This window comes from Lygodium microphyllum, chromosome 30 (genome assembly GCF_053477565.2).
Source record: "Lygodium microphyllum isolate KBCC chromosome 30, Lygodium_microphyllum_v1.1.10, whole genome shotgun sequence".
NCBI classification, from domain to species: Eukaryota; Viridiplantae; Streptophyta; class Polypodiopsida; order Schizaeales; family Lygodiaceae; genus Lygodium; species Lygodium microphyllum.
The window spans coordinates 5,407,108-5,422,835 of NC_141164.1; the positions used below are offsets into that span (position 1 = coordinate 5,407,108).

General features: G+C 39.3%; 1 protein-coding gene across 3 annotated transcripts in view; it reads left to right on the forward strand.

Moving 5' to 3' along the window:
• The window catches only part of LOC148009512 (uncharacterized), an 80,610-nt gene that overhangs the window by 42,685 nt on the left and 22,197 nt on the right, over window positions 1-15,728 (forward strand). For all 3 annotated transcript variants that reach the window (XM_087672423.1, XM_087672424.1, XM_087672425.1), the window contains exon 7: window positions 5,553-5,616. In XM_087672423.1, coding sequence (XP_087528549.1) covers window positions 5,553-5,616 — 64 coding nt within the window. The remainder of the gene's footprint in view (window positions 1-5,552; window positions 5,617-15,728) is intronic.

A 15,728-nucleotide genomic window follows, 5' to 3' on the forward strand; every position in this document is an offset into this window, starting at 1 on the left:
ATTCCACCGTTTATCATCCAACGTCTTTTTCAGTATAGTGGAGAAGGATCGTAGATGCGATCCAGAATTTGCATTACTTGCATTCTCTATCCATTATCCGTAGAATGCATTGCCGATGTAAACAATGCTCGGAAGACTAGGAATTTCTTCCAATCTTCATCTCTCTGTGATATGATTTAAAAAAAAACACATATCAGCAAGAGAAAGAGAAAACATCTCACATCTCATGCTATATTTACCAAGTTTTTTTGATTTCTTTTTACTCTGATACCACTTGTAATGTACCCGCCTTGATTTCTTGATAGATAACGTTTTAGTAGTTACCCAGAGTTTACCTTCTAGCCGTCGCTATCTGTACTCTAATCAAAATGATTGGATTTTGTCCGGCTAGTTAACCCTAGGTCTACCCCGCAAGGGAAGCGCCCTGCCGTTACCCACGGAGGACTGACCTGAAGGTTCCTAATTGACCTAACAGCCACCTATCAACAACTAACTCATATTCGGAGGCGTCCTTCGAGAGGCTTCTTGTCTGGAAGGAGCGACTGCCATTACCCTTGGTTCATGGAGTACAATGCTTTTTTCCAGTAGCAGACTAAGGATTTATGAAATCTGTCGCAGTGCTCTGGCATAGCCTTCGTACCTTTCCCCTAAGATAATTTACAGTTCGAGTTCTAAGACCAAACCCTTAGTAAGTCAGCAAATCGGCCCTTTCTAGAGTTTCTTCCTAGTGTTTGTTTTTGGGAAAACCTCTCGGCTAATTGAGACCACCCTGCCATAGGACTAGATTCGTTGGGAATCCATCCACCCGCTTCCCTCTATGGAAGTTCTTAATTATCTAAGTATCTACCACATTACGTGAAACATATAGAAACAGCTTCATTAATTAAAATCCTTTTATGCAGAGTTGTTTGTTTATGTAATTTACTCGTGGACATACAATCGGAAGAAAACAATTTCATTAATTATATTTCATAATGTGTGTTCTCTTGCCTATATAAGAGAAAAATTACAATTTCACGTGCTGCCTCATCCGACGCATTTGCACGTCACCAAGATCAAATCCACCTATGGCTAACATTTATAGGTGTCCCAAGTAGAACTCGGGCTATACAGGGGACCAAGTAGTTCCTAGGTGCGAAAAGGGATTTACTAACCAAAGCCCCCTTGGCACCCTATCCACCTCCTACTTAATATGATCCCTGTTGGGAGACCTCGCCATCGGAGCGTGTCCATGCTTCCGCGGCAGTAAAAACATTCCCTCTTGGTATGGGGATTCAGCATCTATCCTTGGGGGAGGTATAGGGCTCCTCAATTTTTATGTGTTTCAATACTCAATTCAATCATGATCTAATCTAGAAGATCACAAATAAGATTGATGTTTGCAAGCACTTATGATTTCAATCAATCATGCAACTTTTAAGTGATGCTTAATTCTAGTAGCAATTGATACTTGAGTTTCACATAATGAAATCCTCCCCTTGGAATTTAACTAGGGGTATCTAGATTTTGGGGTCTCTAACTTCCCAGTTCTTGTAACCAACTTTCTTGGCCTTAAGTCAGTATTTCTCAAGAGACTTATCTTATTTGGATAGAACTTTTTAGAAAAACTTGTGGTATCGCGATTGATAAAGGGTTGTTATCCGCGCCCGTGACTCTGTTAGTGACTCCCATGCTCGCAACTCCAATTGTCGCTTCCATGATAGTAGGGTCATTTGCGATTTTTGCTTTTGAATTCTTTTTCTTCGGGGCCATGACGGAAATATGATTCGTAGAAGAAGGGGAAGAACACGACAATAGTAGCGGTTGACAAGGGTGTAAGACTCTCGATGATGATGTTGGATATTGTGGGATTCAATGATGTAGGCCTTGTGGATGATTCTTCTCGTCTCGTGGAGAGCAATACTTCACTCTCTCTAGTAGGTGAAATAGAGACGAGAGTAGAGGTATGATAGAATAGGATAGATTTCTTCAGTGTCTTCTCTTCTCGGATCAGAGTAGAAGAGGATGAGAGACCTTTAGCATATCCCCTTCCTTGGGTTGAACAGAATGATGTCTCTTCGTCTCGTGGAATAGAGTCTCCTCCTTCGTGATCAGCGTCTCATCCCGTCAAGATTGCTCTTGTCGCTCTTTTTGGTCATCCCCAAGTCCTCAATTTATAGTTTTGCAAGGGGGGGGGGGGTAGAAGGGAGGACGCTTGCTTTTTTAGTGTTTTTCAATGATATCATCGATGACAAAGAGAGAACGCTTTCTTTTAGCGCTTTTGATGACATCATTGATGTCGCCAAAGAGGGAGATTCATTTTTGTAACGTGAAGATAAAAATTTACGAATCTATTGGCGAGCACTGTGTGGTGCGTCATCGGGCGGGTGTCACTTCAAGGCTCAATACTAAGGCGGCGACCAAGGCATAGACTTTGGCATACTTGGCAGCAGGCTACGAAGGCTTCGTTGGCGCCATTGGTTGCGCATAAGAAGCTCCTACTAGCTTATAGAAAAATCTTCTTGGGAGGTTACCCATCCCAATAGTGTTGTCACCCAAGTGCGCTTAACTACCAAGTGACTATCCACTAGGATAGTGACTATCCACTAGGCTAGTTCTTTTTTTGTTGTTCTATATTACAAACATAGTTTTAATAAGTTAGTCTTGGGAGGGTCTCCCAAGTCCTTCTATGAATTAGCATATAATACCTCATTAATTGTCTTCATAATGATAGTTAGTTTCATAATTAGAGCTAGTATTTAAAAATAAATAAATAAATTTGTGATATGAATCAATTTTCTTTGGAATGTATACACACATTAAAATAAACTAAGTAATGGGGACATTGCACTCCTATACTTCAACGCACTAGAAGGGCTGCTAAAAATGCAAGAAATGATGCAGGGGAGGCACATTTGATTGATTTTACGGAAGTAAATTATTGTGATGAGCATGTGGTTATGAGTTCACTATTGGATGATGATGAGCCTACTTCCTTGGACGAAGCTCAGCAAGATGTACATTGGATACAGACCATGCAGGATGAGTTAGACTCTATTGCCACCAACTCTACATGGGATCTTGTGGATTTACAACCTGGCAAGAAGGCCATTGGCACAAAATGGGTTTTTAAACTTATACGCAAGGCCGATAGTACAATTGATAGGTACAAAGCACTGTTGGTAGCAAAAGGCTATGCACAGAAGAAGGGCATAGATTATGAAGAAACTTTTGCTCCTACATCCTGTATGAGTACAGTGAGATGTGTGATTGCTATGGCTGTAAATTATGGTTGGAAAATACATTAGTTGGACATCAAGACAACATTCTTGAATGGGGATTTGCATGAGGATGTTTATGTGTCACAACCTCCAGGGTTTGTGGTTAAAGGGAAAGAGCTTATGGTATACAAGGTGCATAAAGCTCTTTATGGTCTCAAACAGGCTCCTCGTGCATGGTACTCCAAAATTGATGCTTATTTGGCTAGCAAAGGGTTCAAAAATAGTCCAACTGCTCCCACTCTATACATTAAGAATGAGGGGGGGGGGGGGACTTGCTGATTATCATTCTTTATGTAGATGACATGCTGCTCACTGGACCTATAGAAGAAAAAATTGCAGATTTTAAGGCTGAATTAAAACATGCATTCACTATGTTAGATATGGGCTGCCTACACTATTATTTGGGGATTCAATTCACCCAAAATCAGCATGGTATCATCATGTCATAGTCACAATATGTGGATAAGCTATTACACAGGTTTAGTATGCAATATTGCAAACCTATGTACACTCCTACAAAGCCTGGCTTAAAGCTGTCTATGCATGATGGTGAAGAGATGTCTGATGTTGCAATTTACAGCCAGGCTGTTAGCTGTCTTATTTATCTTTGCAACACACCCCCTTGACATTCAATATGCAGTATCTCAGGTGAGCAAGTATATGCATAGCCCACGGATCATACATTGGCAAGTTGTTAAGTGGATCTTCAGATATTTGCAAGGTACTCAGTCACATGCATTATTATTTCCTAGGGGGAGAGACTTGCACTTACATGCTTATAGTGATTTAGATTGGGCTGGTGATGCTGACACTAGGCAATCTACTAGTGGACACTGTTTCTTTCTAGGCCGTTCATGCATTTCATGGCTAAGTAAGAAACAACCTATAGTGACTACCTCGTCTTGTGAGGCTGAGTACAGGGCAACCTTCACGGCAACAATGGAATGTATATGGTTGCGCAGATTGTTGGCTGATCTACATTTATCATTGGAGGGTCCTACACCCATTCTTTCTAATAGTCAGAGTGCTATTGCAGTAGCACGAAATCTTGTGTTTCATGCTCGCACGATACACATAGAGGTGCATTACCATTATGTTAGAGAGAGATGTTATGCAAGAGAGATCAACTTGATGTATGTACCCACACAGAAAAATGTTGCAGACATTTTTACCAAGGCACTACCGCATGAGAAGTTTGAGGCATTTCGAAACTCATTAAACTTGTCACCCTTTGGTGATTGATCATCCTTGTACTTCATCACATTGGCACTGTAGGGGGGTGTTAGAATTTGCCGATTCTATGGGCAACGCCCGATGTAATTTGTGTGGTGTGGACACTTATTAAAGTGTCAATGTAAGGTATGTACACCTAGAGTCTTAGAAACTTAAAGTAGTGACACTAGGCTCTAGAGTAAAATAAACCTAACTCTAGTTAGTTGGTGGAAGGTTGGTTAGGTCAACCCTTGACCTAAACATAAGTTGTACTTTCACTCATTGCGGAACCATCTTGGAGGGCAGATCGCTCCATAAGGACTTGTGGAACTCTAAATTGCATTAGGATAATGGTTTACACTCTAATGTCAACAATCATTTTGGTGCAGCTCAAACAACACCACTATCATTTCAATAATGTCCAATATGGATAGTTTAATATTTCTAACAACATTAAGAGAGTTCAACACCATAGCCCATCTCCAACCTGCTTCATACAAACTCTCTAGAGTAGCTATGATAGTTAGCATGTCTATGCAAGATTTCTAGATCCATAAAGTAGGATCCATTTGGTTTGCAGTGGTTCAATTTTAAAACCTCTTAAGTATTTCTAGCCATAATGCCAATTATACATGTCTATAGAAAAACATATGCAGAATGGATTGTACCATGATCCTTAGAGAAAGCAACCCAAAGTCCTACTCACAACCCTTTTTACTTCAAGACTTGATTCCATTATGTGACTTTTTTCGAATGTTTATCATATTGTAAGTACAATTTGTGAATGTACCAAAAGAGATTTTATTGTAAAGTAAATAATGAAGTCATGGGATGGTTGAAGCATGTTGATAATAATCAACATTCTAACTTTGATTTATGTAAGCATGTTGATAATAATCCATATTATTGGTATTATACTCAAAAGGACTACACATTTGGATAAAGCATGTTATCATTTACTAAGCAAAATTCGTAGCTTGGAGGTTCTTTTTGTTTATTGTGATGCTTGTGTATTGGTGCAAGACATCTAGTTTGAAGGTACATCTTAGTCAAGCTAATGTCTAAATTATCTTTCTTTAGGATAAAGATCCACCTCCATGGCTTCACGGTGTCCGCGAATTGGGTTATTCACCTGGATACTTGGGTTAGTGCTTTCTCCTATTGTTTCTATTGTTGTATATGAGTGAAATTTATGATCAACAAAATATATTATGAATAACTTTAATTTTGAGAAACCTTTCCATGTTGGCTATCATGATTCAAAGAGGTTAGGTCTTGTTTTTCATGAGTTTAATTATAAAGCTGTAGTATTGATAATAAAGCGACATACATTGGTGAAAGCCTTGATAGCATGTTTCTCTTGCAGTCAAATCCCCTAAGAGTGCATACAATGGTAAGGTGAGCTCGGCAAAACACATGATAATTTGTCTATGATGCCCCAAATTCCCTGTGAAGTAGTGCATTCTTTAGTGATAAGTGGGAACATAAAAGTCATGTGAAGTGAGCGATACACAGTGGAGATGCAATGGTCAGCAAATGGTGATGGCAGATAGAGAGAAAAACGTGAGCAGGAGTAGAGCAATAGTGAGAGAGAGAGAGATGCATGATGTGTGGTTACAATAGATGTATCTCTTTTAGGTTTTTGAGATAGATATATAAAATTACAAGTGCTAAGGGTGCATTCATACCCATGCACATATAAAAGGCACAGTGGCCCTTTATTCCCAACAACCTGCCACCTAAAGGCAACGTATCTTAAGGTTGAGGAAAAGATTTAGCTAAGTCTAAGTATGTACAAAGTTGAAATACATATACTATCCAACTTCCATTATCCGTTAGCGATGAGCAAATCGCTCTGTTGGAAGACCCTTCATGAGAAGATCTGCAGGGTTATTATTTGTATGGACCTTGACAAGCTCAATGCTTTTGCTGTCAAGTTCATCCTTGATAAGTTGAGACTTTACGTGTATGTGCTTCGTCTTTGCATGAAAGACAGGGTTCCGTGCTAGCATGATAGCACTCTGATTATCACAATGGAGGACATGGATCTCGGTAATGCCAAGCTCTCCTACCAGACGCGAAAGCCGTAAAGCCTCCTTGCATGCCTTAGTCGTAGCCACATATTTTACCTCTGTAGTAGATAATGCAACATACTTCTATAGCTTGGAGATCTAGGAAATTGCTTCCCTTGTGAAGGTGAATACATACCTTGAAGTAGACTTTCTGCATTCAATATGACCAACATAGTTTGTATCCATAAAGCCAATGACGGATGCCTTTTACTTTCCAAAGCAGATGCACAAATCCTTTGTGTCCTTAAGATATCTCACGATACCTTTTAGTGCTTCCCAATGCTTTTTGCTAGGATGTGCCATGTACTTACTAACCACTCTCATTGCAAATGCTATATCAAGGTGTGTAGCAACCATAGCATACGTCAAGCTACCCATAGCTGAAGCATATGGAATCTTGGCCATTTCAGCCATTCCATCATTAGATGTAGGGCTGTCCTCTGCACTAAGTTTCACATATGGAGGCAATGGTACGCCAATTGCTTTCCCCCCTTACATATTGAAATGCTGCAAAATCTTTGATACATACTCTTGCTATGACAAATAAAGAAGACCTTTCGATTTACGCATGCCAAGATTGTGATTTGTCTCACCAAGATCCTTCATGTTAAAATTGTTGTGTTGGTTTTGCTTCAATGTGTCCAAAGCATGAACAACCCTACCAACAATCAACATGTCATCCACATACAAAACTGACATAATAAGGTTGCCATCTGTTCCCTTCTTGATATATAAGCAGATATCCACTTGACTCCTTTTGAATCCTTGAGATTGTATGAATGTATCAGACTTGTGATACTATTCACACGGTTACTATTTCTGCCCTTACAAGCTTTTGTTGAGTTTACATACCATCTTTTCCTTTTTCTTTGCCACAAAACCTTCTAACTGTTGCATATATATGTTCTTATGCAGATTAGCATGTAAGACAACAATCTTTACATCGATCTGTATGAGTCTTATATCCTTACATGCAACCAAGCCCAATATAGTCTGCAAAGTAGTCATCTTGACTACAAGAGAGAAGATCTCATCAAAATCAATCCCATGTTTTTGCTTGTACCCCTTTGCAACAAGCCGTGCTTTGTACTTGTGGCAAGGAACTAGAAGTGACCTTCATTTTGTAAACCCATTTGCATGGTAGGACTTTCTGCCCCTTGGGCAAATGAACCAAATCCCAAGTGCCATTCTTCTTTAGAGATTTCTTCTCTGATAGCACAACTTTATACCATTTCTTGCTATCCTCTCTGTCCATTGCTTCCTTGAAGCATGCTGGTTCACCACAGTATGTCAACATGACATAATCAGCAACATAGTTTGCACCAAGAACAAACCTATCCAGCTGTTTGGTATTTCTAGTCGATCTACTAACCCAATGATTAGTGTTTGCTGGCTATTCAACTTGCAAATCTGCATTAACAGCTTGCTATTCAAATGGTTCAGCATGCTGCCTTGCCTATTCCAGCTGTTCTAATGGCTCATTTTCTTACTGAAATTGTGATATATCATAGGCAAGTTCTTGCTGATCAATTTCGGCATCATTCCTTGCATTTATAGGGTCATATACAACAGATATTTGCTGTTGTACATCGGGCACTTTGTGCTGTCCAAGTATTTCTTCTCAGATTACAATCCTTTTGACTTCCTTAGTCTTTTTGGGCTATTTATGCATACGACCTTCCCGGAAGATAATATCATTGTTGCGTACAATTTTCCTTTTCTCGAGATTCCATAATCTGTATCCCATTTCAACCCTCATCACCATATCCTAGGAAAATGTATTTATAGGATTTTGGCTCCAATTTGCTGTGTTGTTCCTTGCGTATATGCACAAATGCCTCGCAACCAAACTCTCTCAAGTGTGCATATGAAGGTGGCTTGCCCGACCACACTTCTTGAGGGACGCTCTCCCCCAAAGACCTTTTTGGTGACCGATTTATCAAATGTACGATTGCCATAACAGCCTCTACCCAAAATCCATGGGGTAATGCAGCATGAGACTGCATGGTATGAACCTTCTCTTGAATAGTCCTATTCATATGCTTTGCAGCACCGTTTTGGGGTGGATTACGAGGGTTAGTGAGTTCCCTCTTTATCCCTTTGCTGTCAGAAATGGCTTGGAATGCTTTTGACACATTTTTTCCACGATTGTTAAAGTGAAGGCACTTTAATGTCTTGTTGGTCATATTTTCAGCAAAATTGGATAAACCCATACTTTGCATGTAGCATCATCAACAAACATGATAAAATATTTATTTCCCCTAGAGACAACCTTGGCATCTCACATACATTTGAATGTACGAGCTCTAAGGGTGAAGACTTTAATGAAAGAGACTTTTTATGTGACGTTTAGGCATGCTTATCAAATATACAATAATCACAATGGTTAAAATCAGCATATCTCAAACACGGCAAATAACCCAAACGAGGAAGCACTTTCATTCCAGTTTGACTCATGTGTCCCAACCGGCTATGCCACAAAGACACACTTGGCTGCTTGGTTATGGTGACAACATGGTCACGCACACTAGATACATGTAATTGATATAAAGTGTCACTCTTAGAGCCTTTAGCAAAAATCCTAGATCCCTTACATATCTTCCATTTGCCATTCCTAAAAGTGATGTGATAGCTTTCATCATATAGTTGCCTTGTGCTTATCAAGCTCTTCTTGAGCTGGGGTACATGCCTCACATTATGCGAGGTGAACACTGAACCATGTTGAAATGCCAACTACACACTGCCAATCCCTACAATGTCACATGCATAGTTGTCTCCCAAGTGGACAACATGTTTGCCGCCATTATAGTCAAAAAGCCACTTACGGTGTGGTGTCACATGGAATGAAGCATATGAATCAAGAATCCAAGTGTGCATGTCATCATCAAAATCTGCAATCAATGACTATGCACACTTGGATTCTTGATTCATATGCTTCATTCCATGTGACACGACACCGTGAGTGGCTTTTGATGATGACATGCACACTTGGATTCTTGATTCATATGCTTCATTCCATGTGACACCACATTGTGAGTGGCTTTTTTGCAATCAATGACTATGGACTAAAAGAAAAAGCAAAGAGTATATCTTTGCCACTGTCACTCTCGTGATTGATTACATTGACTTCCTCTATCTTCACATTGCTCTTCTTTGCATATTGGCTGTTCTTTTTCTCGTCTTTGCTATCATCAACGCTTTTGTCCTTGCCCTTATCTTTCTTCCACTTAAAACAATCCCGCTTGAAGTGCACTTTCTTGCCACAATGATGGTACTCTACATATTTTCCACGAGACTTGTTGCGTGCTTTGTTTTCAGACTTGCCCTTCTGTTGGGATTTGCATCTAGTATACAATGATGCATTGGAAGACTTGCTTGTTGAATTAATTTGTCTATTTAGCTCTTCCATGAGTAAAGAGTTCTCCACATCTGAATATAACAGCATGGCATTGGAGTTACTTATCACTCTCGTGATTGATTACATTGACTTCCTCTATCTTCACATTGCTCTTCTTTGCATATTGGCTGTGCTTTTTCTCGTCTTTGCTATCATCAATGCTTTTGTCCTTGCCCTTATCTTTCTTCCACTTCAAGCAATCCCACTTGAAGTGCACTTTCTTGCCACAATGATGGCACTCTACATATTTTCCACGAGACTTGTTGCGTGCTTTGTTTTCAGACTTGCCCTTCTGTTGGGATTTGCATCTAGTATACAATGATGCATTGGAAGACTTGCTTGTTGAATTAATTTGTTTGTTTAGCTCTTCCATGAGTAAAGAGTTCTCCACATCTGAATATAACAGCATGGCATTGGAGTTACTCATTACTGTCCTAAAAGTGTCCCAACTTTCAGGCAAAGTGCATAGCAAAAATATTGCCTTGATCTCTTCATCAATGTTGAACTTCAAAGCAACCAATTGGCTGAAAATAGAGTTATAACTCATTCAAATGTATAGATATGGCTATACCTTTCTTCATACGAAGGTCCATCAATTTCTTCAACCAATAAACCTTGTTTTGTTGCACTTTTCTGAGCATATGAATCCTCAAGTCTTTGCCACATGCCATAAGCAGAATTCAATTTCTTTATGTTAAATAGTAGAGTGTTTGACAGTGAAAGCTCTATGGTAGAGCATGCAAGCTCATCTAACTCATCCCATTCATCTTGATCTATAGTTGCTTGTTTTACCCCTTCTGTCTTTATGGGCTTCACCTGTTTCTTTTGCACCAAGACATTATAGCACTGCTTCTGCCATACAACAAAGTTGTATGCACGCTCAAGCTTCTTGATGCAAGAGAGTGTTGCTATCACCGCTGCCAGCCATGATTTATAGCCCAAAAATGACTCAAAAGTCAACAAATACAAGCCCAATTATCACACAAATGACCAAGGTACAAAACAAGTATAAACCAGCAATGAAAAACCAAGTGATTGCAGAAATTTCAGATCAGCAAATCAATTTTCAGAGTCACAAAATGTGTGTTGCACCACACAATTGATTGCAGCTATTCCTCGGGCTAATACATCAAATTGCATGAGAATGCCCCAAATTTTAGCTATGAAATTTGCCCCAAATTTATCCATGGGCACAAATTTGACCCACACGGTCAAAAGCCCCAAAATTCCTTTGCTCAAATTGCTTAAATTGCATTAGACATAACTCTTGAGTAGATTTCACAAGCTAGTTTTGCCAAAATTTCGTAAATTTTGCAAAAGCCCCAAATTTGCCCGGGGTCCAATGTGCTCAATTTGCATAGAAATTGTACCACAAGTGCATTTCAAGACCAAATTTGACACAAATTTTGTAAATTTTGCAAAAGCCCCAAATTGCACGGGGCCCAATGTATCAAAATTTCAAGAAATAGTACTTGTCATTGTGTAATTCCCAGAAGTACATGAAAAACTGCAAAATTTAAGCTCCAAATGTGTGCAAATTTCACAAATTTTACTCACCGAGTAAAATCTCCAAGCATACATCAGAAGCCCCAAATTCAGGGAGTAAATGCATACACAATCTTTGAGATTCTTCAATTTTTGCTTAGCAGCACGTGACAGCTCACAAATTTGCCTAAAAGGATGAACCTTTGAAAGAAAACGTGATTTTTACCAGAAAAAAAACGTGAATTGCCGCGCTTGACCTGGAACAGCCCGTTGCCTGTCTCACTACATGTGTGACCTGTGCCTGACCTATAATGGCTTCGCTTGACGTGCACTGACCTGAAAAAGGTGTCACCTGACTGAAAATTGACTGTCGCGTGCCTGAAACAGGTCATGCCTGACTTGCAGACTGCTTGAGACAGCTGCACCTGAAACCGGTCTAAGACTCACATAAAGCGGTAGTTCCTTCAATTAACACTTGGTCTTTTCACACACACACACACACACACACACACACACACAAATAGAGACCTCACTCCCTTGCTCAACTCCAGATTGGCCCTGAAGACCGGTGCCTCTCTCGGTATTTCTTTATCAATTAAAAGATGAAAAGTTACAAAACTGAAATGTTTCAAAATACATAACCTGTGAACAGTTGGTTTTCATCTTTTTCGAGTAAATTTCAGCTACATAAGAACGGTATAGCATGACCGAAACAACATTCCTTTTAAGAAACCATTTTCTGTGACCATAACTCAATGATTCATGTGTAGAATTGCAGTCTGCAAAACTCTGTATTTACTGTTCTTACTGTCCAACATATCTAGAACAACATCCCTTTTAGGAAAGCATTTGCTGTGACCATAACTCAATGATTCATGTGCAGAATTGCAGTTTGTAGAACTCTGTATTCACTATTCTTACTTTCCAGCATATCCAGAACAACATCCCTTCAACATCCCTTTTAGGAAAGCATCATTCCAGTAGTAAAACAGTCCCACAAATAACACTAAATCAGAACTGAAAAATCTTGTTCTTGTGTGGCATGGTCATCACTTGCTTTAGTTCTTGCATTGGAAAAGCCAACAGCTGCTCTTGAACCTGGACAGTGAGGTTCTTGCCTCAGAAAAGTGCAAAGAAAACACATAATTGTACCTTCGATGGAATCAGTCAATCATGCATGGCATTTCCTTTTGAGAATAGAGAGAGAGTTGACCAGAGGGAGCAAGCTCTACCTTCGTACATGAGTTAGACGAAGAAGTACTCTCCATAGCTGATGTAGCAATCTGCCCTCAGCTCCTCAAAACTTTACTCTCAGATCTACCTCCCATGCCTATTACGTTTTTTAAAAAAATGCTCTCTCTCTCTCTCTCTCTCTCTCTCTCTCTCTCGGGAATTTGTGCCACATGGCATACATGTAACAATTTTTCCATTTAAACCTTCCGGCCTAAAATTCTCCATGATTGGTGCAAAATTTGATCTTTGCACAGACCAGAGAATTAATCCTCGTGGAAAAACGAAGATAATGACGTGAACAGATTCTGGGGTCCAAAAATAGTAACTCCCTAAATTTTAGGAGTGGTGACCTCTACATTTCTCAAGTTGTTTTGAGCAACTTTTATGATTGCAACCACATCAAAAAGTGTAATGTGGCTTAGTTACGATGATTTTTATTCTGCGAGCATTCTCACATGTGCATCTTCTGTCTTCGCCAGGTTCATTGTCCTGCACCAATCTCCGGTAGCTAAGCACATAGTCCCAAACCATTGGCATTCTATTCTTCAGTGCCCATTCAATATGGAACTGGTCCTAAGGCTCAGACAAACCGTTAGTTCAATTTGTCCCAATGGCTGCCTCTTCTGACCATGCAAAGATCCCGGCTTAATCCAAGAGAACTTTGGGGGTAAAAAGCAACAGTAACTAAAGAAAAGAAAAATAAAATATTTATATAAGTAAATAAGGAAAGCAACTGCAAAAAGTATCACCACCCGGTGACATATCCCTCTCTTGAAAGAATCAAGCGACCTCGATTGCATGCCACACATGCTAACGGATGATATAGGATGATAACAAGATTCTCCATGTTATTAGTGCCATCGCATGTATCACTTGCTAACAGATGACACGGGGCGATGGTAGGAGTTTTCCCACTACCATTTGTGCCATTGCAAGTTCAAGTCTCACATAGGTGGAGGATCACATCTTATATCCAACTATGATCACTAGGAGCCTTTCTAATATACATGTTTCCGGATGCAACACAGGGCGATAGCACGTATCTCTGAACTATTAGTGTCACAACATGTATAATCATTCAACTGAAGTGTAACAAATACAACTTCAAAGCACTGAGATTTCATTCAATGATACACATGTTAATGCTAAGTGTAAACCATACATTGTGCATTATTCAATGAGATGCAGTATTCAATTGTACAATAGAGAATGTATATTGCTTCAAAAAGCATTCTAAGTCACTGTAGATTCTAGTAAGAAAGCTTCTCGGTAGAGTTGCAATAATTGAGGTGAATCTGCCAATTCAGCCTCTTCCATCCATTTGGTATCCATTGGTGAATAGTTCTTGAACTTCACCAAAAATCTTCTTATAACTCTACCTTTCACTTTCCTATCCTTATGTGCCAAGATCTGCTCAGGAACTAGAATCTCATCTAATTCCTCTACTTAAGGTTGTTCCTCTTAAACCATATCTTCTGGCACTTCACCAATAAAAGGCCTCAATAGTCTCAATAGGCTCACACGGAATGCATTATGAATTTTCCAATTCTCTAGCAATTTTAGTCCATATGCCACATCATTGATATTCTCTGAGGTCTTAAAAGGGCCATAGTAACGCATACTCAGCTTTGGAAACAAATGTTTCTTACCCTTCTGTTTTCTCAAACGTGCATTTTTAAAACGCAATAAGACCCAATCATTGTTTTTGGACAAGAGTTCCCGACGATGACTATTAGTAGCTCTTTTTTATTTAGCTTGTGACTTTTCTAAGGCATACTTGACCTTTTTATATGCTTCTTCCTAATCTTTTACATAACGATCTACTTCAAAAATGTTATCTTTTGTCTGCAAAATGGGAGGCAGTTTCTTTCCACCTTCCACAATCTCAGAAGGTGCTTTGCTAGTAGATGAGTACACTGCATTATTGTATGCATACTCAACCAATGGCAAGTAGTGTTCCCAAGAAGTCTTATGATCTAAAACATAACACTTTAGTAGATCTAAAATAGTCGAATTTGCTTCTTCAGACTGTCCATCACTTTGTGGATGGAAAGAAGATGAAAATTTCAGCGTAGTGCCCATGTTTTCAAACAATGCTTTCCAAAATAAGCTAGTCATTCTTGGGTCCCTATCACTGACAATTGACTGTGGCATTCCATGGTACTTGAAGATATTACGTATAAATATCTTTACCATGTGTTCTAACTTAACCTTTTTCCTTGCAGGAATGAAATGTGCCTATTTGTTGAATATGCAAATGATAGTCCAAATTCCATCATTCCCTGAAGAAGTTCTTGGAAGATAAAAAATGAATTCCATGGCAATACTTCCCATGGCCTTTTTGGAATATGCAGTGGTTGCAATAACCCTGGTGCCTTCTGTCTCATATATTCATAGAATGTCATTGCAACTAGGGTTATTGCAAGATCTCATATATTCATCAACATTAGATATCAAGGCTGGCCAATAGAAGAACGTCTCTGCCGCTTTGACTGTAGCATCAATACCACGATGTCTTGCATATGGTGGAGCATGACTTTCTAATAAAACTTTTGGCCTTAGTTGTTTTGTAATGCATAGTCTTCCATGCATCATGATAAAGCCTTCTTTGAACACATAATGATCATGATGTTGGCCATTGGTCAATTGTTCATAGATTTCAGAGAAATCTTCGTCATCGGCATATTGCTCTTTCATATCATCAAATTCATGGTGATAAGAAATTGAAACAGCTGACACCTGTGGTTTGCAAGATAAAGCATTTGCAACTATATTCTTCTTGCCTTCCACATGCACTATAATAAAACATAGATAGGAATTTTGCCCAATGCATGTGTTTCTCTGACAATTTAGCTTGTGTAAGAAAGTATCTAAGTGTTTGATGATCCGTTTGCACTACAAAATCAGCACCAAGCAAATAGTGCTTTGAACTAGAAAGTGCATGGATCACAACTAATAACTCTTTCTCATAAATTTGGTAAGTCCTTTCAACGAGAGAAAGTACTCTACTCTCGTATGCCACAACATGGTCATTCTGCATTAATACAACACCAATGCTATTTCCACATG